The sequence below is a fragment of the Pieris rapae genome, chromosome 18 (assembly GCF_905147795.1).
Source record: "Pieris rapae chromosome 18, ilPieRapa1.1, whole genome shotgun sequence".
Classification (NCBI taxonomy): domain Eukaryota; kingdom Metazoa; phylum Arthropoda; class Insecta; order Lepidoptera; family Pieridae; genus Pieris; species Pieris rapae.
This window is the reverse complement of record NC_059526.1, coordinates 5,800,516-5,826,094: the sequence shown is the minus strand read 5'-3', so window position 1 is coordinate 5,826,094 and position 25,579 is coordinate 5,800,516. Positions and strand designations below refer to the sequence as shown.

The following is a 25,579-nucleotide window of genomic DNA, read 5'->3' as shown; positions in this document are numbered from 1 at the left end:
TAAGTTTAACTCAAACGTCATGAAAGTATGAACACAGTAATAAAAAATTCTCCGCTAATATATCAATTCTACATTATGAAGAATGGTGTATATAACAGCTATATAATCTATACCGTTGCGTAGTGACAGTGATAGTGAAGAAAGTCTTTGTCTTCGAACACTCTATATTATTTCAATAGTATCGTATTGTCTTTTACCGGTGCGTACACAACATAGACATTTGAAAATGGAACACCTACCAGCTTTAGTAAAAATAAATTACGATTTGTTTATTTGACATTCTGGTCTTTCAATTTATAGCGGATTTTTAAAACAAATTCCATTTACGTTTGGGCATAAAACACTTACCGCGTGATTATAATTATTGTAAGTACGAGTAGATTTCCTAGAAATAGTTTATGATTTTATGAGGTACAAATTATATCAAACATTGTACTGCGGAAGATTTTTAAACGCCACAAAACAATTCTATGATGTTTATTCATACTACTACTGGCTATTTTACATACTATGCAGTTGTCGTCGTAAACTTTTAGATTACTTTTATACTTTTAGATACTATATTAGATTTTGTGACAGTCCCTACAGAGCTAGAAATCTAAAAATTATGTAAATCATTGAAATAAAAACTGAGAGAGCTAACTGTATTACTATATTCAGATTAACTAAAGTGCTTTTGATATTTTATGTAAATATAAAATGATAATAATTTCATTGTTAACTGTGTATATTTAGTACAGTTTACGGGGTTGGGAGTGCTTAAACATCCGAATGAAAAACCGGACGGTTGTATAAAAACGACAATAAAATATAATTTTATAGGTCGTGCTTTCATTATAACTAGGTCGGCGCTGTTCAAATATAAAAACTATTGACCCAGTGCGCTTGAAAATTACAAAGTATAAAACTGAAAAAATTATTTCCTTCATTTTAAAATTCAATAATACTGGGAAGAGTACGATTGAATAAAATTATAATTTTTTTACAGTTTGTATTTTAAACATAAACATGTATAAATGTCATTGTGCTTGACTTGATTACCAGATAAATAATTATTTTACAAATATAAATATAAAAATTATGTACGAAATGAAAAAAAAATACCTATGATAAGCAGTGACAAATGCTATACGTCCCTACCTACTAATACATACATACATACATACTACACAATATAATGTGTTTATTGTGTAATTGCATCATAATACTGAACAACAATCATAATATTTGAAAAAATTATGTATATTTGAAAATTACATTCTTAAGCTAACAAAAAAAACCTTTCCAGAACATCTCTGTTCATCATCTCCAGCTTCATCTACGCGAAGCTATTGGTGGTTGTCTGCATTGCATATGTCATCAGCGATGTGATAACCCACAACCTTCCCCTCTACTATTATGAGGGTTTCTTTACGTACCTATACGGAATGAGTATTCTCTTCCTATTGTACGTCTTCTGCTTCTTACTTCAAGGTAAAAACAGCTAAGTAAATACATTTTGATAATGTACATGCTTTAGTTATTTGAAAAAAATACAAATTTTTCTTTCTGACCTCAAAGAATGTGTTTTGTAAGTCACAATACAGCTAAAGTTGTATCCGGGTCTCAAAACAAAAAGCATTATTTAAACTGCTGTATGTTATAGAAATCAATAAAATTTGGTGTCAGTGAAACGTTGTTTGTTATATTAGAAAGTTCATGCTGCAACGGAAGTCCTCCCAAGCCGAAACCACCACCAAAGGAAAAGAAGCCGAAGAAAGAGAAGGAAAAGAAAACCAAAGAAACAAAAGATGGTAAAGATGGAAAGAAAGATAAGAAAGACGGAAAAGCCAAGGACAAAGATAAGGAAAACGATAAATCAACCAAAGATAGCAAAAAACAAAGCTTCCAGGTAAGGCACTTTCATGTTAATGATACACAGCACATCATCAGCACATTGTTATGTCCCCATCATTAGTTAACCATAATTTTGAGTATTGTGATGTAAATAATCTTTGTTTTTGCACTCCCAATTTTTTGAACTCACACGTGTAGCTTTGTTAGGACGTGGCCGCATGAACCTTTTTTGTTTACGCTGCCTATTCTTTTGTTTTTTCCATATTCATTTGGGCAGGAGGTGTATCCCCGTAAGATGCGTGATAAAGTTCGACAACAGGAAATACAAATGGCGCTATTGTATGCCTCCGAACAGGTGAGGTCGTTGAAGAATCCTGCTTAAATTGTCGTGGTTTGCTTTGGATGTGCTGTGTATGCATAGCTTAATTTATTGTGCTATTTCCCAGTTTGCTTTCAAAATTTCGAGATGCGTTTTCCTGCGTGGTCCTGATTAATATGTTAACATCTGTTTTTGCACCATACTAATAAAATATGACCATGAAGTTATCGTTATAAAATCTAATAATTTATCTATTTCTTATTATAGACGGGTTTTTAGTTTGTTAGTTGTTGCAACAAATTTAGTAACGATATCTTTATGGAGCAATGAATATACAATATTTTATTATATGGGAAATGAATTTCTGGATTTCTTGCTTTATATTATTTGAGTACTTCCTATATCGTTTCACGTTTTACTTAGCAACAAGACGTCGTGGAGCTGGAAGCCGGCCCAGTCGCTAGACCAGTACGCAGGCGCAAGACTTCGCAGAATGATCACAGCCATGGCAGTTTCTTCCTTAGAATAGGAGCTATCGGTAAGGACTGAATAACAAAACCTATTATTATTTTGTTGTAGTTTGGGTATTTCTTCCTTAAAGTAATGCAAAATAAAGTAGTTATTAAAATTACAGCTTGTAAATTGTTATACATACTTTATTTATATTATGGATATATTTTTTTAATATTGATAAGTTAGAAGAATTATCTGCGTTAATTATAAAATTTCTTTACAGCTTTTGGTCTCGGAACAATGATTTATAATGGGCTGGAATTCGGGACATTCTTTGAACTACCGCTGACATCTCCGTGTTATCTTATCTTGAAAGGAGTAAACCCCGTTTTACAAATGGTTTTCACTTTCATGCAGATGTATTTTATTTTTATGAATTCTCGTGTAAGTTGTTTCTCATCCAGTTTAAAAAATAATATTTTCTTCAAAATTAATTACTTTCATAAGTTTTATATTTTAGCTTAACATTCATCGATTCAAAGTTATCGCTCGATTCGGTCTGATGCACGTGGTCGCAACGAACATCTGCGTTTGGATTCGCACCTTGGTACTCGAATCTCTGAAGGAAATCACAGACTACCACTTAAAGAATCCTCAAGGAGTTCCCGGAGAAGGCGTACTCGGAAGTAAATTAAATTTCTATTTATTGATATCCAAGACTGTGTTCGGTTGTTGCTAATGAAGATAATTATAGTTAAAACTGTATTAAAATTTGCAGAAGCCATTCGTAAGCAAACTTTGAGACATGCCGGTCGTGTCCTTGGTGCTGTAACAACGGCTGCTACCACTGTTGCATCTACTGCGACCACTACTGTTAAATCCGCAGCAATTACAGCAGCAACGTCTACAGCTTCGACCCCGACTACAACTCTTACCACCAGTTAGTATAATCAGTAATACACAGAGATCTTCCAGCCTTTTCTCATACTAACATTTCCTGCATGATAATAAACGTTACCTAACAATTTTCAGCTACTCATACCTCATATTACTTTGGTGGCGCTTTCACTCCTAAATCAAAGTTCATCGACGTAATAAAGAGCACGATAGGGTACGACAAGAATCAGAACCATGGGCTTAGAGGTTCGTGGCCGAATGATAACCCGTTCACCACGTACGCATCGATCACACCCGGGACGAAACCGACTCAAACTCAGACAGCCATGTTGGAAGTTTTCCAATGGCTATATACTTCTACGGTGAAACCTATTGTTAGTACGGTATCCAATTTGGTGCCCACAACCCAAGAGAGTTTTGGATACGATAGAGATGTTTGGGGAAATAGTGTCGAAACTTATCGTGTCGATGAACCACCACATTCAGCAGGTTTGTCGATGTGTCTTCGGTCTCACGTTTTGTTCCAGTAGCACTCTTTTCAGTTTCGGCTATTTTTTACTATTTTCATTTGTAGCACGTTTTTAGATTGTATTTTCATTTCGCATGTTTACGAGTGAGTCCTTCAGCTGACTATGGCATGGAAAGTCAGTGCCGCAAGTCGGTGAGGAAGAATTCCGAATTTATCTGTATACAAAGTTTTGTACCTGGCTCGAATTTCTGTTGCCCCAATATTGACAATATTTCAAGATAACTATGATACGATTTCCTTCTTTCAGCGGACAATGCATCGGAAATATTTGAGTCTTTCGATACCTTGAACCCAGCTGCCTTGATCGCTAATATTGATAATACGAGTGTGTGTGGAAGGAATCCGATAATGGGAACGATTGTCACCGACTCCGCACCATATCTTTACCCCTTCATCATTGAATATTCTCTCATCGGCGCCGCAGTTATCTACGTCATGTGGAAGCATATTGGCCGCTATCCCGGGTAAATAGTAGTTAAAACCATTAGTTAACACAGATTTTAACAAGGAGGGTTGATTTTTTATACGTTTATTAAGGGAATAAATTATAATCCTAAATATATGTGTATAAGAAAAAATCTTCCCAAATGTGACTAATGCAACCAAACCTGTATTTTAGTTAAGTCAATCATTCACATAAACATTCATCCATTACCAGACTAATTAACTAACTAACCATCATTATTTATCACTAACTCCATGCATTTTAATTCTCATACTAGTGATATAGAGCATGAATTAGAAACAATAGTATAATACTCCTAAAAATATCACCATAAAATATCTCTTGTAAAAAAACTTAACAATTAAAAATGGTATAACGATGAGTACTCGTTTGGTTGCAGAGTTGCCAATGACGAAGATCTGGAAAGACGTCTGGAGGCTGTTCTATCCCGCAGGGCGGCAGCAATGGCAGCGGCGCAACGCGGCAACCGCGTAGACTGCGCAGGCGCATCTAAAGGCCTCTTCTGCGGCTTGCTGTTCTTGGTGGCATCACTCATCTGCTTGATTCTCTTCTTCGTGCTGATCAGACACCAAGATTTCAAGCGTCTATCGATTTACTTGGCGGATGTGTCTCACTGCGCGCTGATGGTGCTTTCTATTCTGGCAATTCTAATTGGATTTATACGGTAAGTTTTCATAAACTAAATTTATAATTGAGTTTCAAATATGATAAAGTTTTTTTTTTTATTTAACTAACCGTAATGTTCGCAAAGTTCAGCCATTGCATTGAAATTGGCATGCCTTTTATTATTGATTTTATGAGTTTTGATTTTAGTTTATTTATTTTTGTTTTTTGTCCCTTCCATTATATCCAATCCTCCTTCCTTAACGGCTCCGATATTTTCATCAACGTCACATTTGTGATTAACACCTCCTTTTCTAACTCTTACCATTTTTGGTTTGTTTCTTTATGGTTAGTGGTAGTAAAATGAGATGGAGCGCAGATCCTCCCTCCTATACCGAGCCTATTCACAGGGTGCAATCGTTGAAGTTCCGTTCTGAAGAGCAGTCGGACTTGAACGATATCCTCCTACGCGTGTCGGCGTTTGGACTGTTCACATACGCCGTGTTCAGTGTAATTGCTGGTGGAATGGGAGCCTTCACCCACGAACCAAACCTTCTTGTAATGATCACCGGATGCTTGAGCGTACTACAGGTAATGATAAAATTAATATTTAGCGACTATTTCAAATAAATTCTTAAAAGGCCGGCAACGCACTGGTGAATCCTCTGGCATGAGTGTCCATGGGCGGCGGTATCACTTAACAACAGGTGAGCCTCCTGCCCGTTTGCCCACTGTTCTATATAAAAAAGAAAGAAGTAATTTTTAATCGTCAATTGTTATAATAGCTTATACCTAAACCTAGATCACCTGTAAGACGAAACTTCTCAGTAACTTTTAAACGCTAAAATACTCATGGAGGACTAATGGATTTGATAATTTCCAGGTGATTCTTCAACTGCTCTTCATTGCGGATGTGTCCAGGCGTCGAGTACATCTTCCAGAACAAGAGCGCAGCAAGCCAGCTCGTCAAGCCGTTACCTTCCTGCTCATCTGCAACGTTACCATGTGGCTCATATACACCGTTGAGGCTCAGAAAGTTCTGGCTAACCCGGTAAGTTGGTACACCGACATAGTTTAAAACCTATTTTTTATTGAATTAGATATAATCACGACGAAAAAACATTTTTTTTTAAGAATTCGGAAGCATGAAATGCTTTGCCTCTGACTTGGTTAACGCATGCCCTTAATGTTCTGGGTTCAATTCTAGGAGTAACAATAATCGCCGCAGTAGTTGGCACAGATCCAATCATCCATTTTCTACACTATATAATAATATTATAAATTTTGTTTGTTTGTAATGAATAGGCTCATAAACTACTGGACCGATTTTAAAAATTCTTTCACCATTCGAAAGCTACATTATCCACGAGTAATATAGGCAGATAGAGTAATATATTTAATTTTGAACAAAAATAGGGTTCCGTAAGATATTAGGGTTTTTCGGACACAAGGTGTAAAAAATCAACCAAAAAATAAAAAAGGGGGTAGCATAGCAAAATGTTCCATGTTGGTATGTACTAAAAACTATGTAGGCTAGGCATTAAGGAGAAACGAAGTTCGCGGAAGCAGCTAGTCCTTAATAAAAATGAATGTCATTCATTAAACTCATTTGGAGAATTTAAGTGGTTTATTTGCAGTTCAATATTTATACATATTGTCATAATTTATTAAAACTTAACAATGCCCTTCTAGTTACTTAAACGAAAATTTTTTTATTAAATTCTTCCAAATTGAAGGTCCAATTGGACTTCTATGGATTCGTCGCCTGGTCCCTCGTACAACGATTCACTCTGCCCCTCTGCATATTCCATCGCTTCCACTCCGCCGTGACCCTCGCCGAGATCTGGAAGACCAGCTACAAAGCTCGACTTGAGTGAATACCCATCCATTAAAATGGATGTAATAAGATGTGTGGCGATATATAAGCTTTAGTTGCCGATACGATATGAGGGTTTTACCGATTTCGTCCTTATCCGGGACAGCAATTGTAGTTTTTCGATTTCAATCTAGGTATATTTAGCGCAGGTAGAACGTCAGGTTAAACTCCCGGATATAGCCTATGAGGAACATTGGAAACAGACACAACACGACCAATAAAATTTAACAAAACCAATTAATTCTTTTTATACCTTTATAATTCAAATCACATTCCACTTACAGTTTTATTTCGAAGACTGATGAACATTTAATACGTATAATGCTCATTAAATAAATCAGAATTTGTTGTGAATGGTTCCCTCCTTTATCCATTTTGATAAATTTGACAATATTTTCATTATTAATAAATTTCGTTTAAATATACTACCAAAATCAAACTCAGTTATTGAGTAATTTGGTTTTGTAATTTAAAAATTATACTCGATTTCGTACGGATAATGGTAGTAATTGTATTGGGTGGTTGAAATACTTCCATATATACAGTATACAGTCTATCAGCTAACTATGACGGCCTAGTGCCAACAATATACCTATGAAGAATCCACGGCAACCTATAAATAATTTAATAAATGAAACATCTTAAAGGGTCTTTGTTACAACGGAATAGATAAATATGATTGGATCCAAATATCTTCGAGATGAGGTCGTTTTTTGACAGCTTAGTGCTAACCTTTTAAATGCCTCCACTTAGAACCCAAACGAATCTACCATTATTTACACGGTTTTAAGAAAGTTATCAGAAGTAACAAAGACTATTAATAATGGCCATTGCTAAGGCCTTCAACAAACACGACGTTCTCCAATTTAATAAAGTAGTTGCGTAAGCATTATAATATTAAAGTTTCAAAAATTTATTAGCAAACATATTTGAGATAAGTAGAATATGGATGTTACGTACGAATAGTATTTAGATGTTGTAAGTACTTAATAAGCAGAACATCAAAACACAAGGAGTGCAGGAATATGACGGACACTGCTTAACCACATTGAGTATAAATATTTTGATTGCAAGGGGCCATACAATACAGTTTTTTTAATACATCGCTCACATTTTATAAGCTCTATATTTAGCATTGAAATTGTATAAATCTAGTATTGTATTTGCTGAAAGGGTAAAATTAATTGTTGACGTTTTGTGTAAATTTCGCCAATCTACGAACGAGATAAACAAAATTATATAAAATTCTGTTGCATGAAATGTCTTTACAAATATTTTCGTAACAACCTTAATGTGCAATCTATTTTTATAAGCTGTCTATATAATTTACTTAGGTATTGTACCTATAATGGGTTTATTATTGTATTACTTACACGAAGGCGTCAAGCGCTATATCATTATGTTATGTACGGATTGTGTATAAATAGATCTTAAAATATTATTTAATAATATATTTATTTAAAATTTAAGGATCTTATTATAGTTTCGGAGAGTGTGTGCTCACCTTGTGAGATGCGAGTGAATGTAGTTTTGGGTGCATTATTATAATACAAATTTTAGATGAAATTAAAATTGGCGTCAAAAATTATAGCTTATCCTTTGTGGAGGCTACTCGGTGAATGTTCGATATTAAAAAGATTGCGTGTTTGGCTTGGTTTTATCACTGCCGGTATTTTTAACACTTATTAGTAAGCCCTTTTATAACTCTATACGATTTCTAACTTACATTTTGTAGGTAATATTTACTGTGTACCTAAAGTTTGGAAAATGTACCGATATTTGTATCTTAGGTTTATCAAATTATGTGGTTTTCTCGATGTTAAATTAGATACTTACCAAGAATAAATGTTTGGAATCTCTACTTTAAAATATTATAAAATATAAATGTCTATTTGAGTAAATTAAATAATTAATGATAACAATTTATTGTGTGTATTATTTAAACCTGTTAACGTAGTATTTAATTTTAATAAAGTACTAATTATAGATGACAAATTACCCCCAATTATATTGAATTATACAAAGTAAATGTAAATGAAAAATATAGTGCTATTTAGTTTAAAAATGTTTTTAATCTTGATATCATAAATAAAAAACCTTGGAGTACATATTAGTTATTAATAGTTTTTCATATTACAATAGAGTTACTATACTTAATATTAGTTAAGTGTATAAGTAGAAGGGATTAGAAAATAAGATTAAAACCCAGTAACTGCAACTAGATGGCGCTTCTGAAAACCTAAAAGAATGTGAATCCATAATCAGTGTTGATTTTGATCTGAAAGTTTAAAAAAATATTAACATTCTTGTACGATAATAATTAGTATTTACCATAAAATGTAAATAATGAAAATTTATATTATCAATAATTATTTTAATAATAATTTATTTACAGAATTTTCCACTGATTTTATTAATAATTTTTATTATTACAAAGATGATTCTGATTTTTTATATATTTTATAAGAAATGTTAGAAGCTAATACATACAAATTAATTTGAAAGGTGTTGAAGTATAAGCTTAAAGAAATTGTTTGAACTTATTATGTTTTTAGATAATAGTGAATCTCTTGCATAAAGCTATTAAAACATACATATAAGAATATACTATGATTTTTTTTATAGTACAGGGGGCAAACAGGCAGGAGGCAGGGCTCGTGAATGCGTTGCCGGCCTTTTAAGAATTGGTACGCTGTTTTTTTGAAGGACCCTAAGTCGAATTGGTTAGGAAACACTTCATATCATTATCTATGCAAAAATCGATTAGTAATATTTATGTCAAATGTCAAGTTATCTCCATTCTTGATTCTTCACTTAACTAGCAAAGTTGAATTCTGAAATGTAAGTAATATTGCACGTTCGCATTTAACACAATTTAAAAACTAATAAGAAAATATTGTAGGTATTATTTGCTAATTGTCGACCGGTAATTAATTAAGAAATTATATGTTCGAATTACAGTCATCATTTATCGATCAAGTATATTATATAACTCAAGTGCGTAACAAATAATCTTTGATTGTTAGCAGGAAGATATTTTTAAAACCACGAAATTTATTTGTTTTCTAAGGACGTTTTCGGTCTTTGCTAATAAAGAATTATAGTTAAACTGCATTAAAATTTGCAAAAGCCATTCGCAAGCAAACTTTGAGACATGCTGGTCGTGTTCTTGGTGCTGTAACAACGACTGCCAACACCTGTTGCATCTGCTGCGACTACTACTGTTAAATCCGCAGCAATTACAGCAGCAATATCTACCGCTTCGACCCCGACTATAACTCTCACCAGTAGTTAGTATAATTAGAAATACAGAGAGATCTTCCAGCCTTTTCACATTCTAATATTTCCTGCAAGATAAGAAACGCTACCTGACAATTTTCAGCTACTCATGTTACTTTGTTGGAGGTTTCACTCATAAATCGAAGTTGAAGTTCGAGAAGTTTCGACGTAATAAAGACCACGGTAGAAAAATTTAAAAACCCACGTACGCATCGACCACGCCCGGGACGAAACCGACCCAAACTGAGACAGCAATTTTGGAAGTTTTCCAATGTCTGTGTACTTTAACGGTGAAACCTATTGTTAGTACGAAATTGAAGTTGGGGTCGACAATCCAAGAGAGTTTTGGATATGATAGAAATGTTTGGGGTCATCGTGTCGTTGAATCACCACATTCAGCACGTCTTTTGATGTGTCTGATCCCGACTCACGTTTTATTCCAGTAGCATTCTTTTCAGTTTCGGGTTGTTTTTCATTATTATCATTTGTAGCACGTTTTTAGATAATATTTTTATTACGCATGTTTACGAGTGAGTCCTTCAATTGACTTAGCATAGAAAGTCGCCGCATGCCGCATGTCGGTTAGGCAGAATTTCGAATTTATCTGCATATAAAGTTTTTTTGCCTGGATTTAATTTCTGTTACCCAATATTTACTATAATTCAAGATAATTATAATACGATTTCCTTCTTTTAGCAGACAATCCATCGGAAGTATTTGAGTCTATCGATATCTTGATTTCAGCTGCTTTGATCGCTAATATTGATAATACGAGCGTGTGTGGAACGAATTCGAAAATGTCTACGAATGTTACCGACTCCGAGTCATATTTTTTTTATGCCTTAATCATTGAAAACTGTCTCGTCGGCGTCGCACTTATCTTCGTCATTTGGGAGCATATTTGCCGCAATCTCGAGTAAGTAATCGTTAAAATCATACGTAACATAAATTTTAACTAGATGGGTTCATTTTTTATTCATATTTTATATATACATAAAAAAATAACCAACAATATCAATTACTTTTTATTCATATGTGTATGTGTATATGTATACGAAAGAACTCCCCAAATGTGACTAATGCAACCACACCTGGTTTTTTAGTTTAGTCGATCATTAACATAAATATTTATCCAATAATTCTCATACTAGTGACATAGAGCATGAAATAGAAACAATAGACTAATACTCCGAAATATATGACCAAAAAGTGAGTCTTGTAAATGAAAACAATTAAAGATATATAAAGATGAATTCTTGTTTGGTTATAGAGTTACCAATGACGAAGAAATACGTCCGGAGGCTGATCTATCCCGCAGGGTAGCAACGATGGCAGCGACGCAACGCGGTAACCGCGTAGACAGCGCAGTTGCATCTAAAGGCCTCTGCGGTTTGCTGGTCTTGGTGGCATCAGTCATCTGCTTGACTTATTCGGTGGATGTTTCTCTCTTCGCGCTGATGGTGATTTCTATTCTGGCAACTGTGATTGGATTTAAACGGTAAGTTTTCTCTAAATTAAATCTATTGAATTTGAAATATGATAAAGTGTTATACGCAAAGTTTCGCCATTGAATTAAATTGGCATGTCTATTATGGTTGACTTTATGAGTTTTGATTTTTGTTTATTTATTTTTGTTTCTTGTCCTTTCCATTATATCCCATCCTCCTTCCTTATCGGCTCCGATGACATTTTCATCAACATCACATTTGTGATTAACACTTCCTTTTCTAACTCTTACCACTTTTGGTTTGTTTCTTTATGGTTAGTGGTAGTAAAATGAGATGGACCGCAGATCCTCCCTCCTATTCACAGAGTGCAATCGTTGGAGTTCCATTCTGAAGAGCAGTCGGACTTGGATGATATCCTCCTACGCCTGTCGGCGTTTGGCCAGTTAACATATGCCGTGTCCAGTGTGGTTGCTGGTGGAATGGGAGCCAACATGACGCACGAACCAAATTTTCTTGTAATGTTCACGGGAACCTTAACCGCACTACAGGTACGAAGACAATAAATTATTAATTAGTGTCATTGATTTTTCAAATAAAGGCTCTCAATTGAGGTTTATTGGTCGGTCTTCTATTACTTTATTAACCTAGATGAGCTTTTGTAACACAAACGCGAACAACACCATTAACTTTTAAATGCTAAAAGAATATTATATTACTAAATACGAAAGCTAGGGACAGAATGGACACTCATCTCATACGAGTGACGTAGTTCAGGCTAAGTCCAGTTCTGTATCTTACGTACTTACGTACCAAGACTATAACTTTACCTGTGGTCACCCATAGAATCTGTATGGAAATGGTTACTTATTAACCGTGAGAATATTCCCATAGCATTTTCTGTTGTGAGCCAGGAAGGAAGACTAAAGAATTCAATTATTTCCAGGCGATTCTTCAACAACACTTCATTGCGGATGTGTCCAGGCGTAAAGTACCTCTTCCAGACCAAGAGTGCGGCAAGCCAGCCCGTCAAGCCGTCAACTTCCTGTTCGTCTGCAACGTTATCATGTGGCTCATATACACCATTAAGGCTCAGCAAGATCTGGCTAGCCCGGTAAGTTAGTAAAAATCTTATAACCTATTTTTGTAATGAATTGTACCTATTAGATCTATAAGCACGACGTAAGAAAAATTTTCAGGGAATTTGGACGCATCAAGGAGTCAGGTCTCTGATATTTGGTGTAAGCATGCCCCGAATGTCCTGGGTTCAATTTCCGGAGTGTCAATAATTGTCGGATTAGTTAAACTCGCTTAAAGAATTTAAAAGCATATTTAAGTTTTATTTGCTATTTAATATTTTATTTTTCAATGACGTCGATTTTTAAGATTACATTACATATTATAATTTTAAGACTTTACTTACTTAAGACTTAATACTTTACATACTTAACTTACTTACTTACTTATACTTTTAGACTTAATACCAGTCCGGTTATATTTATAAATATTTTTTTATTAATTTCAAGGTTGAATTCGACATGAACGGATTCGTCGCCTGGTCCGTCGTACAACGCTTTACTCTGCCCCTCTGTGTATTCCATTGCTTCCACTCCGCCATGACCCTCGTCAATATCTGGAACAGAAGCAACAAAACTCGAGTTGATTGAATTCCCATCCATGAAAATGGATAAGCTTTAGTTGCCGTTGAACCTACTTGAACCTATGCCTACTTAAACAGCAATTGTAGTTTTTCAATTTCAATATAGGTATATTAAGCGCAGGTAGAAAAATGGCAGGTTAAACTCCCGGATTTAAGGACTTAAAAACTTCATGAAAATCGGTAGAGCCGTTTCAGAGGAGTAACATTGTGGAACTAACATTGTCACACAAGAATTTTATATATATAAAGAACAGATAATTCAAATCACATTAACAACGTAGTAAGAAAGTTTTCAGACGTAACATGGACTTTTAATAATGGCCATTAATTTCTAAGGCCTTCATCAAACACGACGCTCTCCAATTTAATAAAGTAGTTGCGTAAGCATTCTAATATTAAAGTTTAAAAAATGTATTAGCCAACATATTATTATTTAAGATAAGTAGAATGTGAATGTTACGTACGAATAGTATTTAGATGTTGTAAGTACTTAATAAGCAGAACATCAAAACACAAGGAGTGCAGGAATATGGCGGATACTGCTTAACCACATTAAGTATAAATATTTTGATTCCAAGGGGCCATACTATATAGATTTTTTAATAAATCGCTCACATTTTATAAGCTCTATAATTAGAATTGAAATTGTTTAAAATATCTAGAGTATTGTATTTGCTGAATGGTTAAAATTAATTGATGTCGTTTTGAGTAAATTTCCTCAATCTACGAACGAGATAAACAAAATTATACAAAATTCTGTTGCATAAAATGTCTTTAAAAATATTTTCGTAACAACCTTTGTGTGCGATCTTTTTTTATAAGCTGTCTTTATAATTTACTTAGGTATTGTACCTATAAGTTTATTATTGTATTACCTAAACGAAGGCGTCAAGCACTATATCATTATACACACAGTTCGTACGTAACATACGTACGGACTGTATATAAATAGATCTTAAAGTATGATTTAATAATATAATATTTGTTCAAAATCAGGATCGGATTATTGGAAAATGTACAGATGTATCTTACGTTTATCAAATTATGTGGTTTTCTCGATGTTAAATTCGATACTTACTAACAGTAAATGTTAGGAATGTCTACTTTAAATTATTATAAAATATAAATGTCTATTTGAGTAAATAAAATAATAAATTATAACGGTTTATTGTGTGTATTATTTAAACGTATTAACGTAGTATTTAATTTTAATAAAGTACTAATTATAGATGTTATCTACTAAACACAAATTAGCCCCAATCATACATGGCATTGTAAATGAAAGATAAGGTGTGCAGTTTAAAAATGATTGAAATCATCAATAAAAAAACTTGATGTAAATTTTTCTTACTACAATAGTACTATACTTAATACTGGCTAAGTGTAGAAATGTACACGGCTTTAGTAGATTAAAACCCAGTAACTGCAACTAGATGGCGCTCAAACCTAAAAGAATGTGAATCCATAATCAGTGTTGATTTTGATCTGAAAGTTTTAAAAAATAATGAAATTCTTGTACGATAATAATTAGTATTTACCACAAGATTTAAATATTGAAATTTTAAGTTTTTTCACTTTTTTTAATTATTTTTAAGCTGATACATAAAAACTAATTTGAAAGGTGTTGAAGTATGAGTTTAAACAAATTATTTATTTACACACTCTTGCATAAAGCTATTGAAACGAATATCCGTACTATGATATCATTATCTATGCAAAAATCGATTAGTAATATTTATGTGTCAAATGTCAAGATATCTCCATTCTTGATTCTACACTTAACTAGCAGAGTTGTATGTTGAAATGTAAGTAATATTGCACGTTCGCATTTAACTCAATTTATTAAAATAATGTTGTAGGTATTATTTGCAAATTGTCGACCAGTAATGAATTAAGAAATTATGTGTTCGATTTTCAGTTATCGTTTTTCAATCAAGTATTTTAGAATTGCGTAATATCTGTTATATGTATAACTCAAGTGCATAACAAAGAATCTTTGATTGTTAGCAGGAAGATATTTAAAAAACCACTCAATTTATTGTATTTTTAAGGGCGTTATCGGTTGTTTCTAATGAAGAATTTTAGTTAAAACTGCATTAAAATTTGCAGAAGCCATTTGTAAGCAAACTTTGAGACATGCTGGTCGTGTTCTTGGTGCTGTAACAACGACTGCTACCACTGTTGCATTTACTGCGACTACTACTGTTAAATCCGCAGCAATTACAGCAGCAACGTCTACCATTTCGACCCCGACTATAACTCTCACCAGTAGTTATTATAATCAGAAATACAGAGAGATCTTCCAGCCTTTTCACATACTACTACTAGACAATAATTTTCAGCTACTAATATTACTTTGTTGGAGGTTTCACTCATAAATCAAAGTTCATCGACGTAATAAGGAGCACGATAGGGTACGACAAGAATCAAAATCATGGGCTTAGAGGTTTGTGGCTGAATGATAACCCGTTCACCACGTACGCATCGACCATGCCCGGGACGAAACCGACCCAAACTGAGACAACCACTTGGAAGTTTTCCAATGTCTGTACACTTTAACGGTGAAACCTATTGTTAGTACGAAATCGAATTCGGGGTCGACGATCCAAGAGAGTTTTGGATATGACAGATTTCGGGTTGTTTTTCATTATTATCAATTTAAGATATAGACCAGTGTCGATAATTTTTGAAACCAAAAAAAATTAAATGCAGGGGAATATGATCAAAATAAAAGGAAAAATAAATTACAGTCGATCCGAGTTCGGGAAGTGGGAGGGGGTGAGTTTTTAAGGGGGAAAAATTGTTTATCTTGATTTCCGGCGAAACTACCAGTCCTATGGAAAAAAGTTAAATGGCAAAGTTGTATCTAACTTGGTTTTTTGAATTTTTTACCTAAATTTTGAGGTTATGTGAAAAAATTGTAAATACCAAAGTTGTAGATCTTTTTATGACCTACAACTTTACCATTTTTTTACCTGGTTCGAATTTCTGTTACCCAATATTTACTATAATTCATGATAATTATAATACGATTTCCTTCTTTCAGCGGATAATCCATCGGAAGTATTTGAGTCTATCGATATCTTGATTTCAGCTGCTTTGATCGCTAATATTGATAATACGAGCGTATGTGGAACGAATCCGATAATGTCTACGAATGTTACCGATTCTGAGCCATATTTTTTTTATGCCTTAATCATTGAAAACTGTCTCGTCGGCGTCGCAGTTATATTCGTCATTTGGGAGCATATTGACCGCTATCTCGAGTAAGTTATCGTTAAAACCATAAGTAACATACATTTTAACTAGATGGGGTCATTTTTATTAATATTTCGTATATCCAATAATTCTCATACTAGTGATATACAGCATGAAATAGAAACAATAGAATAATACTCCGAAAAATATGACCAAAAAGTGAGTCTTGTAAAAGAAAACAATTAAAAATGATATAAAGATGAATACTTGTTTGGTTACAGAGTTATCAATGACGAAGAAATACGTCCGGAGGCTGATCTATCCCGCAGGGTAGCAACGATGGCAGCGACGCAACGCGGTAACCGCGTAGACAGCGCAGTTGCATCTAAAGGCCTTTGCGGTTTGCTGGTCTTGGTGGCATCAGTCATCTGCTTGACTTATTCGGTGGATGTTTCTCTCTTCGCGCTGATGGTGCTTACTATTCTGGCAACTCTGATTGGATTTAAACGGTAAGTTTTCTCTAAATTAAATCTTTTGAATTTGAAATATGATAAAGTGTTTTTCGCAAAGTTCCGCCATTGAATTAAAATTTGCATGTCTTTTATGGTTGATTTTATGAGTTTTGATTTTAGTTTATTTATTTTAGTTTTTTGTCCTTTCCATTATATCCCATCCTCCTTCCTTAACGGCTCCGATGACATTTTCATCAACATCACATTTGTGATTAACACTTCCTTTTCTAACTCTTACCATTTTTGGATTGTTTCTTTATGGTTAGTGGTAGTAAAATGAGATGGAGCGCAGATCCTCCCTCCTATACCGAGCCTATTCACAGGATGCAATCGTTGGAGTTCCATTCTGAAGAGCAGTCGGACTTGAATGATATCCTCCTACGCCTGTCGGCGTTTGGCCAGTTAACATATGCCGTGTTCAGTGTGGTTGCTGGTGGAATGGGAGCCAACATGACGCAAGAACCAAATTTTCTTATAATGTTTACGGGAACCTTGACCGTACTACAGGTAAGAAGACATTAAATAATTAGTGTCATTGATTTTTCAAATAAAGTTTCAGGCCCTCAATTGAGATTTCTTGGAGATCGGTCTTCTATTACTTTGTTAACCTAGATGAGCTTTTGTAACACAAACGCGAACAACATCATTAACTATTAAATGCAAAAAGATTATTTTATAACTAACTACGAAAGCTAGGGAACAGAATGGACACTCATCCCAGCGTATCCCGTTTGTCTGAAACGTACCGGCTTTTGACATACGAGTGACGTAGTTCAGGTTAAGTCCAGTTCTGTATCTTACGTACTTACGTACCTAGACTATAACTTTACCTGTGGTCACCCATAGAATCTGTATGGAAATGGTTACTTATTAACCGTGAGAATATCGTATCATTTTCTGTTGTGAGCCACGAAGGAAGACTAAGGAATTCAATTATTTCCAGGCGCTTCTTCAACTACACTTCATTGCGGATGTGTCCAGGCGTAAAGTACCTCTTCCAGAACAAGAGTGCGGCAAGCCAGCCCGTCAAGCCGTCAACTTCCTGCTCATCTGCAACGTTATCATGTGGCTCATATACACCATTAAGGCTCAGCAAGATCTGGATAGCCCGGTAAGTTAGTAAATAGCTTAGAACCTATTTTTGTACTTGTACCTATTAGATCTATAAGCACGACGTATGAAGAATTATCAGGGAATTCGGACGCATCAAGGAGTCAGGCCTCTGATATTTTGTGTAAGCATGCCCCGAATATCCTGGGTTCATTTCCGGAGTGACAATAATTGTCGGATAAGTTAAACTCGCTTAAAGAATTTAAAAGCATTTTATAGTTTCTATTGCTGTTTAATATTTTACTTTTCAATGACGTCGATTTTTAAGATCACATTACATATTATAATTTTAAAACTTTACTTACTTAAGACTTAATACTTTACATACTTTACTTACTTACTTATACTTTTAGACTTAATACCAGTCCGGTTATATTTATGAAATTTTTTTTATTAATTTCAAGGTTGAATTCGACATGAACGGTTTCGTCGCCTGGTCCGTCGTACAACGCTTTACTCTGCCCCTCTGTGTATTTCATTGCTTCCACTCCGCCATGACCCTCGGCAATATCTGGAACAGCAGCAACAAAACTCGAGTTGATTGAATTCACATCCATGAAAATGGATAAACTTTAGTTGCCGTTGAACCTACTTGAACCTATGCCTACTTGAACAGCAATTGTAGTTTATCAATTTCAATATAGGTATATTAAGCGCAGGTAGAAAAATGGCAGATTAAACTCCCGGATATAGCAGCCGATGTTAAGAGCTACTGATTATGGATAAAAAAAATCATAAAAATCGGTCGAGCCGTTTCAGAGGAGTAACATTGTGGAACTAACATTGTGGCACAAGAATTTTATAAATATAGAGAAGAGATAGTTCAAATCACATTAACAACGTATTAAGAAAGTTTTCAGACGTAACAAGAACTTTTAATAATGGCCATTAATTTCTAAGGCCTTCATCAAACACGACGCTCTCCAATTTCAAAAAGTAGTTGCGTAAGCATTTTAATATTAAAGTTTCAAAAATGTATTTGCCAACATATTATTTAAGATAAGTAGAATGTGGATGTTACGTACGAATAGTATTTAGATGTTGTAAGTACTTAATAAGCAGAACATCAAAACACAAGGAGTGCAGGAATATGACGGATACTGCTTAACCACATTGAGTATATATTTTGATTGCAAGGGGCCATACAATACAGTTTTTTTAATACATCGCTAACATTTTATAAGCTCTATATTTAGCATTGAAATTGTATAAATCTAGTTTTGTATTTGCTGAAAGGGTAAAATTAATTGTTGACCTTTTTTTGTAAATTTCGCCAATCTACGAACGAGATAAACAAAATTATATAAAATTCTGTTGCATGAAATGTCTTTACAAATATTTTCGTAACAACCTTAATGTGCAATCTATTTTTATAAGCTGTCTTTATAATTTACTTAGGCATTGTACCTATAAGTTTATTATTGTATTACTTAAACGAAGGCGTCAAGCACTATATCATACACACAGTTCGTACGTAACACACGTACGGACTGTATATAAATAGATCTTAAAGTATGATTTAATAATATATTTGTTCAAATTTTAGGATCGGATTATTGGAAAATGTACTGATGTATCTTAGGTTTATCAAATTATGTGGTTTTCTCCATGTTAAATTACATACTTACCAAGAATAAATGTTAGGAATCTCTACTTTAAATTATTATAAAATATAAATGTCTATTTGAGTAAATAAAATAATAAATGATAACGATTTATTGTGTGTATTATTTAAAGGTAGTGTTTAATTTTATTTAATTTAAGTTTAGTGTTTAATTTTAATTAAGTACCTACTAATTATCGATTTTTTTCAATTTAACACAAATTTTCCCCAATTTTATTCAAATATACAAGGCAAATATAAATGATAGAGATGGTGAGCAGTTTAAATATGATTGAAATCATCAATAAAAAAACTTGGAGTAAAAATGGTTAAGTGTAGAAACGTAGACGGCTTTAGAAATGTAGATTAAAACCTACTAACTGCAACTAGATGGAGCTACTTAAAACCTTAAAGAATGTGAATCAGTATCATAGTGTTGTTTTTGAACTGAGAGAGACTACAGATTGATTTTTGGTATATTGTTCATTATTTTAATAACTTATTATTATACCTATATGTTATTAAAATAATGAACAATATACCAAAAATCAATCTGTAGTCTCTCTCAGTTCAAAAACAACACTATGATACTGATTCACATTCTTTAAGGTTTTAAGTAGCTCCATCTAGTTGCAGTTAGTAGGTTTTAATCTACATTTCTAAAGCCGTCTACGTTTCTACACTTATTGATTTATAAAATTTGCCACTGATTTTATGAATTATTTTTTATTATTACAAAGATGTTGCTTGAATTTTTATATATATATTATGGTTTTTTTAAGAAATGTTAGGAGCTAATGACATACTCATCTGAAAGGCTATCTGTACTACTTTTTAAGGCAAACTTGTGTTTGAGGATAAATAGTTTTACTACAATTTATACGTTTTTTTAGAAAATAGTGACTCAACTCAACTGAAAATTTTTCTTTAATATAATGGCCAAAAAGATATAATATTTGAAACAAGAAAATACTGTGACATCATTATCTATGTAAATATCTATTAGTAATATTTATATGTCAAATGTCAAGTTATCAACACTAGCAAAGTTGAAAGTTGAAGTGTTAATAATTTAGTAACATTGCACGTTCGCATTTAATTTATTTAAAAACTTCTAAAACAATATTGTATTATTTGCAAAATTTCGATCGGCAATTAAATATTAAATTATATATTCGAATTACAGTTATTGTTTCTCTATCAAGTATTTTTACAATTACGATATATCTGTAATATGGGTAACTCATGTGCATTACAAAGAATTTTTGATTGTTAGCAGGAAGATATTTTTAAAACCAGGAAAATTCTTTTATCATAAATCGACACGTGTGAAACAAAATCTGTATCTTAATTTCTAAAATATAGTTTAAAATGGTTATTCAACTGGTATGGATGTTGTTCTTTTTGAGTTGTGCGACTACAAACGACGAGAAAGGAAACTATGTTCGGAATGATTATAACTACGAAAACTGGCCGTTTCAGTACAAAGCGTCTTTAAACACACTAAGTAGGTAACCAAGAAGGCTAATACAATTTATTTACTTAATTTAATTGTTTAACTTAACAAGAATTAATTTGTATTCCTTGATGTTTAAGACAAGTGAAGCAATTCTGTTTAAACATAAAATGAAAGCTTGATATCAATGAATTATAAAATAGTAATATTTATGTATCAGCAGGTATTATAAAAAGAGATGTACTACCAGAAGTGCAAGCGAAAGGCAGTATGAAGTCATTCAGTCTAGTTGAGAATGAGTCACAGAAAATAACCCAAGAATTGAAGCCAATGTTAGGACAAACGGAAGGTGGGATTGTCAATGAGGCACCAAATGCAGATAAAGACCTGATTCCAAGTCCTGATTTAAATACCAAACCAGATCTAGTAACTTTACTAAGAAAAGATAAACTTGAACCAGTGAAGGACCAAGTGAATATCACCAAGACAGATATAGTTCAAGGTATGCTATGTTATTATTTAGAAGAAACATATCTTATGTTAGACAAATTTTATAAACAGATATTGGGTAACAATTTCTGTGAATTTTTGTTTAATGTTAGCTGCTGAATATAATGCTGGATCTTGCAGATAACATAGGTCTAACAACTAGCTATAGTTATATAGAAAAATCAGATTACATACACATCTTATAACATTTTCAATGTATGTCTTTTATATTACAGGTAATGACACCAAAACAAGTGAAGCAAAGGTAGTGGCCCAACCAGTTTCGAAAATTGAAGATACAGCAGCCACTAACAATACCAGTAAGGAGCCCAGTATGGTGGATATTAATAGTCCAGGAGTTATCAAGCGAGGTCTTATTGTATTTGGAGGATTGACTTTACTTGCTGTTGCATATTTTATATTTTATAGGTGATTGTTTCTTCACATTCTGTAATTAATAACTTCACACAACAAAACCACCTTTTTCTACCTGTTAAGCTGGCATATTAAGATTCTGTATATAACTGTGAAGAAATCTATTTATAGGTGTTATTTTTTTCTGATTGAGTTGTGTTTATTGGTAACAGTTGTTCTCATACATTTCTTGTTTAATAAAAGAAATATATGATTGAAGTAAACTTTAATTGTTACACCTCATGAAGTTGTGGTTTTATACCTTAATTTTTTGGCAAAAGCATTTTATTAATAAATAGATAGGTAATAAGGCTTATTTTTTTTTCAGAAATAAGCACAAAAAGTTTGACGCTGCTAATGCACATGGTACTGGCGATTCAAACCAATTTAGATATGGTGTATTGCACACCGACGACCGTCGGGAGAATCTTGAGCTCTCCCGGATACCACTCACCATGGAATCTGATGATGATGAAGATGAGGACTTGGAAATATTTGACTTAGAACAGAAACGGAAATCCCTGTCATATGTAAACTTGCAAACGAATGATGAAGATATTGTTCTGCGTTCTTCCAAAGATGAATCTAAGAATAATTTGCTTCTAGATATTGAAGATGCATCAGGGGATCAATTGATTAACTGGTCAGGAACTGGTAGTAAGTCAATATTATAAAACATATTGTGATATTGTGTACAAAGTTGAACTGAATTTTATTTAGTTGAGTCATATTTCATTTGATTCAGAAGAAAATTTTATATAGACGCAGAGATCTAAACTTATTTATTAATAATTGATTACTGAATTATGCACCATCATACTATTAATTAACTTCGATTTAGTTACTTTTTGTAGAATTTGCTTTAGTTAATTTTTTTGAGTTATCTTGTGTGCAATTAGCATTTTGAAATGTGACTCGACTGGATAAATGTTGCAGGATAAAACTTCTGGAAGATTACCCTGGCTTAGAAATTGTACAGATTGGTTCTTACATTAGCAAGTATTTACAATGCAGTTCAAGCATGATCTCCTGAAAAGTAAATTTTTTAGCGCATGCTGTTTTTATTGCTAAAAAATTTGTAATCCATTTGTAAACAAAACATTATGTCTTCATGGCATCTTCTAGAGCTAATTTGTATAAAGAATAACTCAAATGTCAGAATGGCTTTACATAAGCACAATAGAGTTAAACAAATTCAACATACAGCAGCCACTAACAATACCAGTTAGGATCCCAGTATTTCTTCATGGAATCTTCTAGAGTTAATTTGTATAAAGAATAACTCGAATGTCAGAATGGCTTTACATAAGCACAATACATAAACAAATTATTGAACATTTTACTGCTGATCATCAAGTTTTAACCCATTATTTGTCGTTTTAGTATTTTAAAACTGCAATATTCAATTCAAATTCACAATAAAATCTTATGCCTTATGAGAGAGAAAGCCGTTCGTAGTGGCTCTTACATTTAATTGTAGTGAGATGTGTATGAAAAATTCATAGTGAATTAGTTTTCATCATGGCTGTTATTAAAACAATGTCAGTGAAATGCCAAATTTGTAGCTATCAAAAGATTTATTTTTCTATCACTCCTGTATACAAATAAATTATTTATATTTTACATACATAGCTTACGAGATACTCCTTGTTATTGATGCATATGCTAAATGGGCATCTGTATGTATTTAATATGATCTGGCTATATTTTAACTTTAAGTGTCATTAGGATATTTGAAAGCAAGATAATATTAAATATTCCTTAATTTTTTAAAGATTTTCAATGAAAAACATGTCAAATGTAATTTTTTGTCTATGTATGGTATATTTAGGATATGACTGCACAATTTGATCTTGATGTTAAAATTACCGTACTAAATTTCTCCCTTTTCTAAAGCAAGCTAGACTTGCCATATCTTTATTTTTATAGCTTGTAACACCTAAAAATCTTAAGTGTCAAGTTGCATTGTTACTAATTTAAATAAACCATATTTATTTTAGTTTAAATATCATAATTTGTTTATGATATACATGTTTTTATTAACATGAAAAATAGGTTCTATCATGTTAATAAAAACATAGTAACTAATGTTTAAACCTATTTATAAATGAAGAAAGTATTTATAAATAGGAATGATTTAAGTTTTATATGCTTTTGTTAATCTTTGCTATCTTAGCCTGAAAATAGTGGCTGTATAAGGCCTGCCGAAAATTACCAAGTGCCAAAGACGCAACTTAAATGATATATTTTTATTTACATGTAGTACCTAACTTAGGTACATAGACAATGTGTATAGGAATACACTCGTGTTTGTCACCTAGTTTTTTGTTTTGTAGATATGAAATTAGAAGGAATATAAGTTTCTGATTACGCTAGTTAAAAGTTGTTGTGTCTTTGGTACGGGCTTACTATATTTTAAGCTTTTGGACTGTGATAGTAGTATGGGAGTCTACGTAGTACAAAATATTTTCCTCAATCTTAGTACGTTATACGTAGATTCGCATTCCTCATCTTTCTAAGCCTAAATGTTTAAGTGTAAGGCTGTTTAATTATTAAAATATGCGATATTTTGTATTGAGTTTTATTTTATTTAGTTTTGCCTTAACATATATCTGATTTTAGAAAACATTTTTGCATAGATTTATTGTGCATACGAAACATGAACATGCATCGTTCAAAATCATAGCCAATAAATACGTCGTGTAAGTGTTAAAGAAATAATTAAATATACTTGATAAAACCCATGCATTTATTTTTGTATATTATAATCGGTACTGGAACTTACTTTGGTAATGACTATTTTTATATGAGTAAGTACCAAATTATTTTTTGATACACAAATTTAAACATTTAACCAGTTCATTTAATTTTAAAATCACGGAAGCGACAGGTAACCATAGATGTGGACGTACCGAAATCAACAATACCTATATCTTTAGATTTTATTCTATTTAAAATCCGTGATCCAACATAACTGGTGATACAGAAATTCTGAACATAAAAAATCCATCTTCCTTTTTTCCATTGGCCCATATCCAGTCTGGCGGTTTATTTTAGTTGGATTGGGCACGTACAGTCCACCTGTCTGAGATATTGAGATAAACGAACCGTTACAATCCGACCATAGCTTTACCTAAATTTGTTATTGTTGTGGTTAAATGGATCGGAGAATCGATGGTAACAAAATGCATTGTTTGTAATAGAAAAAATCTATATATGTGTACTACTAATCTATGAATAATTACATAAAGTGATCATTTATTATTTGAGTCAAAACGGGACATTGGTTTAATTTAGGTAAAATAATAAGTAATAAAAAAACACTAAAGTTATATATTGAGAAAAAGTTGGCTTCATAGTAACGAATTACAAAATATTGGTAGGTACCAAAGATGTTTATCTAGTAATATTTTCCAGAAGAAAACATTTGTTTT

General features: G+C 32.9%; 4 protein-coding genes across 19 annotated transcripts in view; all 4 read left to right on the top strand.

Annotated features, from left to right (window-relative positions):
* Window positions 1–8,903, top strand: part of LOC111001241 (proton channel OtopLc) — a 39,967-nt gene extending 31,064 nt beyond the window's left edge. For 5 of the 11 annotated variants that reach the window (XM_045632128.1, XM_045632125.1, XM_045632127.1 and 2 more), the window contains 13 exons: window positions 1,289–1,473; window positions 1,692–1,891; window positions 2,114–2,191; window positions 2,579–2,693; window positions 2,892–3,052; window positions 3,129–3,294; window positions 3,363–3,548; window positions 3,641–3,994; window positions 4,282–4,498; window positions 4,880–5,164; window positions 5,457–5,694; window positions 5,987–6,154; window positions 6,840–8,903. In XM_045632128.1, coding sequence (XP_045488084.1) covers window positions 1,289–1,473; window positions 1,692–1,891; window positions 2,114–2,191; window positions 2,579–2,693; window positions 2,892–3,052; window positions 3,129–3,294; window positions 3,363–3,548; window positions 3,641–3,994; window positions 4,282–4,498; window positions 4,880–5,164; window positions 5,457–5,694; window positions 5,987–6,154; window positions 6,840–6,980 — 2,494 coding nt within the window. In that variant the 3' untranslated portion in view covers window positions 6,981–8,903. The remainder of the gene's footprint in view (window positions 1–1,288; window positions 1,474–1,691; window positions 1,892–2,113; window positions 2,192–2,578; window positions 2,694–2,891; window positions 3,053–3,128; window positions 3,295–3,362; window positions 3,549–3,640; window positions 3,995–4,281; window positions 4,499–4,879; window positions 5,165–5,456; window positions 5,695–5,986; window positions 6,155–6,839) is intronic. The other 6 variants (XM_045632129.1, XM_045632130.1, XM_022271041.2 and 3 more) reach the window with 6 other exon arrangements.
* A 558-nt stretch (window positions 8,904–9,461) lies between these two features.
* LOC111001526 (proton channel OtopLc) lies at window positions 9,462–14,489 on the top strand. 2 transcript variants are annotated; one of them, XR_006750823.1, is made up of 5 exons: window positions 9,462–11,174; window positions 11,529–11,756; window positions 12,025–12,254; window positions 12,650–12,817; window positions 13,230–14,489. XR_006750823.1 is itself a non-coding variant. In XM_045632244.1 (5 exons), the coding sequence occupies exons 1-5, from the start codon at window positions 11,056–11,058 to the stop codon at window positions 13,368–13,370; spliced, it is 840 nt and encodes a 279-aa protein (XP_045488200.1). In that variant the 5' UTR covers window positions 9,462–11,055; the 3' UTR covers window positions 13,371–14,489. The 2 variants fall into 2 exon arrangements, 1 of the variants encoding a protein (XP_045488200.1); XM_045632244.1 differs by having other exon boundaries at window positions 12,071–12,254.
* Window positions 14,490–15,138: 649 nt separating this feature from the next.
* On the top strand, window positions 15,139–19,454 carry LOC111001243 (proton channel OtopLc). Of its 4 annotated transcripts, none has more exons than XM_045632242.1 (6): window positions 15,139–15,168; window positions 16,458–16,629; window positions 16,843–17,070; window positions 17,340–17,580; window positions 18,017–18,184; window positions 18,588–19,454. In XM_045632242.1, the coding sequence occupies exons 1-6, from the start codon at window positions 15,159–15,161 to the stop codon at window positions 18,726–18,728; spliced, it is 960 nt and encodes a 319-aa protein (XP_045488198.1). In that variant the 5' UTR covers window positions 15,139–15,158; the 3' UTR covers window positions 18,729–19,454. The 4 variants fall into 4 exon arrangements, with proteins under 4 accessions (XP_045488198.1, XP_022126746.2, XP_045488197.1 ...); XM_022271054.2 differs by having other exon boundaries at window positions 16,410–16,629; window positions 17,397–17,580; XM_045632241.1 differs by having other exon boundaries at window positions 16,410–16,629.
* Window positions 19,455–20,862: 1,408 nt separating this feature from the next.
* LOC111001249 lies at window positions 20,863–24,717 on the top strand. Of its 2 annotated transcripts, none has more exons than XM_022271062.2 (4): window positions 20,863–21,293; window positions 21,466–21,744; window positions 21,968–22,160; window positions 22,474–24,717. In XM_022271062.2, exons 1-4 carry the CDS (start codon window positions 21,158–21,160, stop codon window positions 22,817–22,819), a joined length of 954 nt encoding a protein of 317 aa, XP_022126754.2. In that variant the 5' UTR covers window positions 20,863–21,157; the 3' UTR covers window positions 22,820–24,717. The 2 variants fall into 2 exon arrangements, with proteins under 2 accessions (XP_022126754.2, XP_022126753.2); XM_022271061.2 differs by having other exon boundaries at window positions 20,864–21,293; window positions 21,463–21,744.
* Window positions 24,718–25,579: the final 862 nt, after the last annotated feature.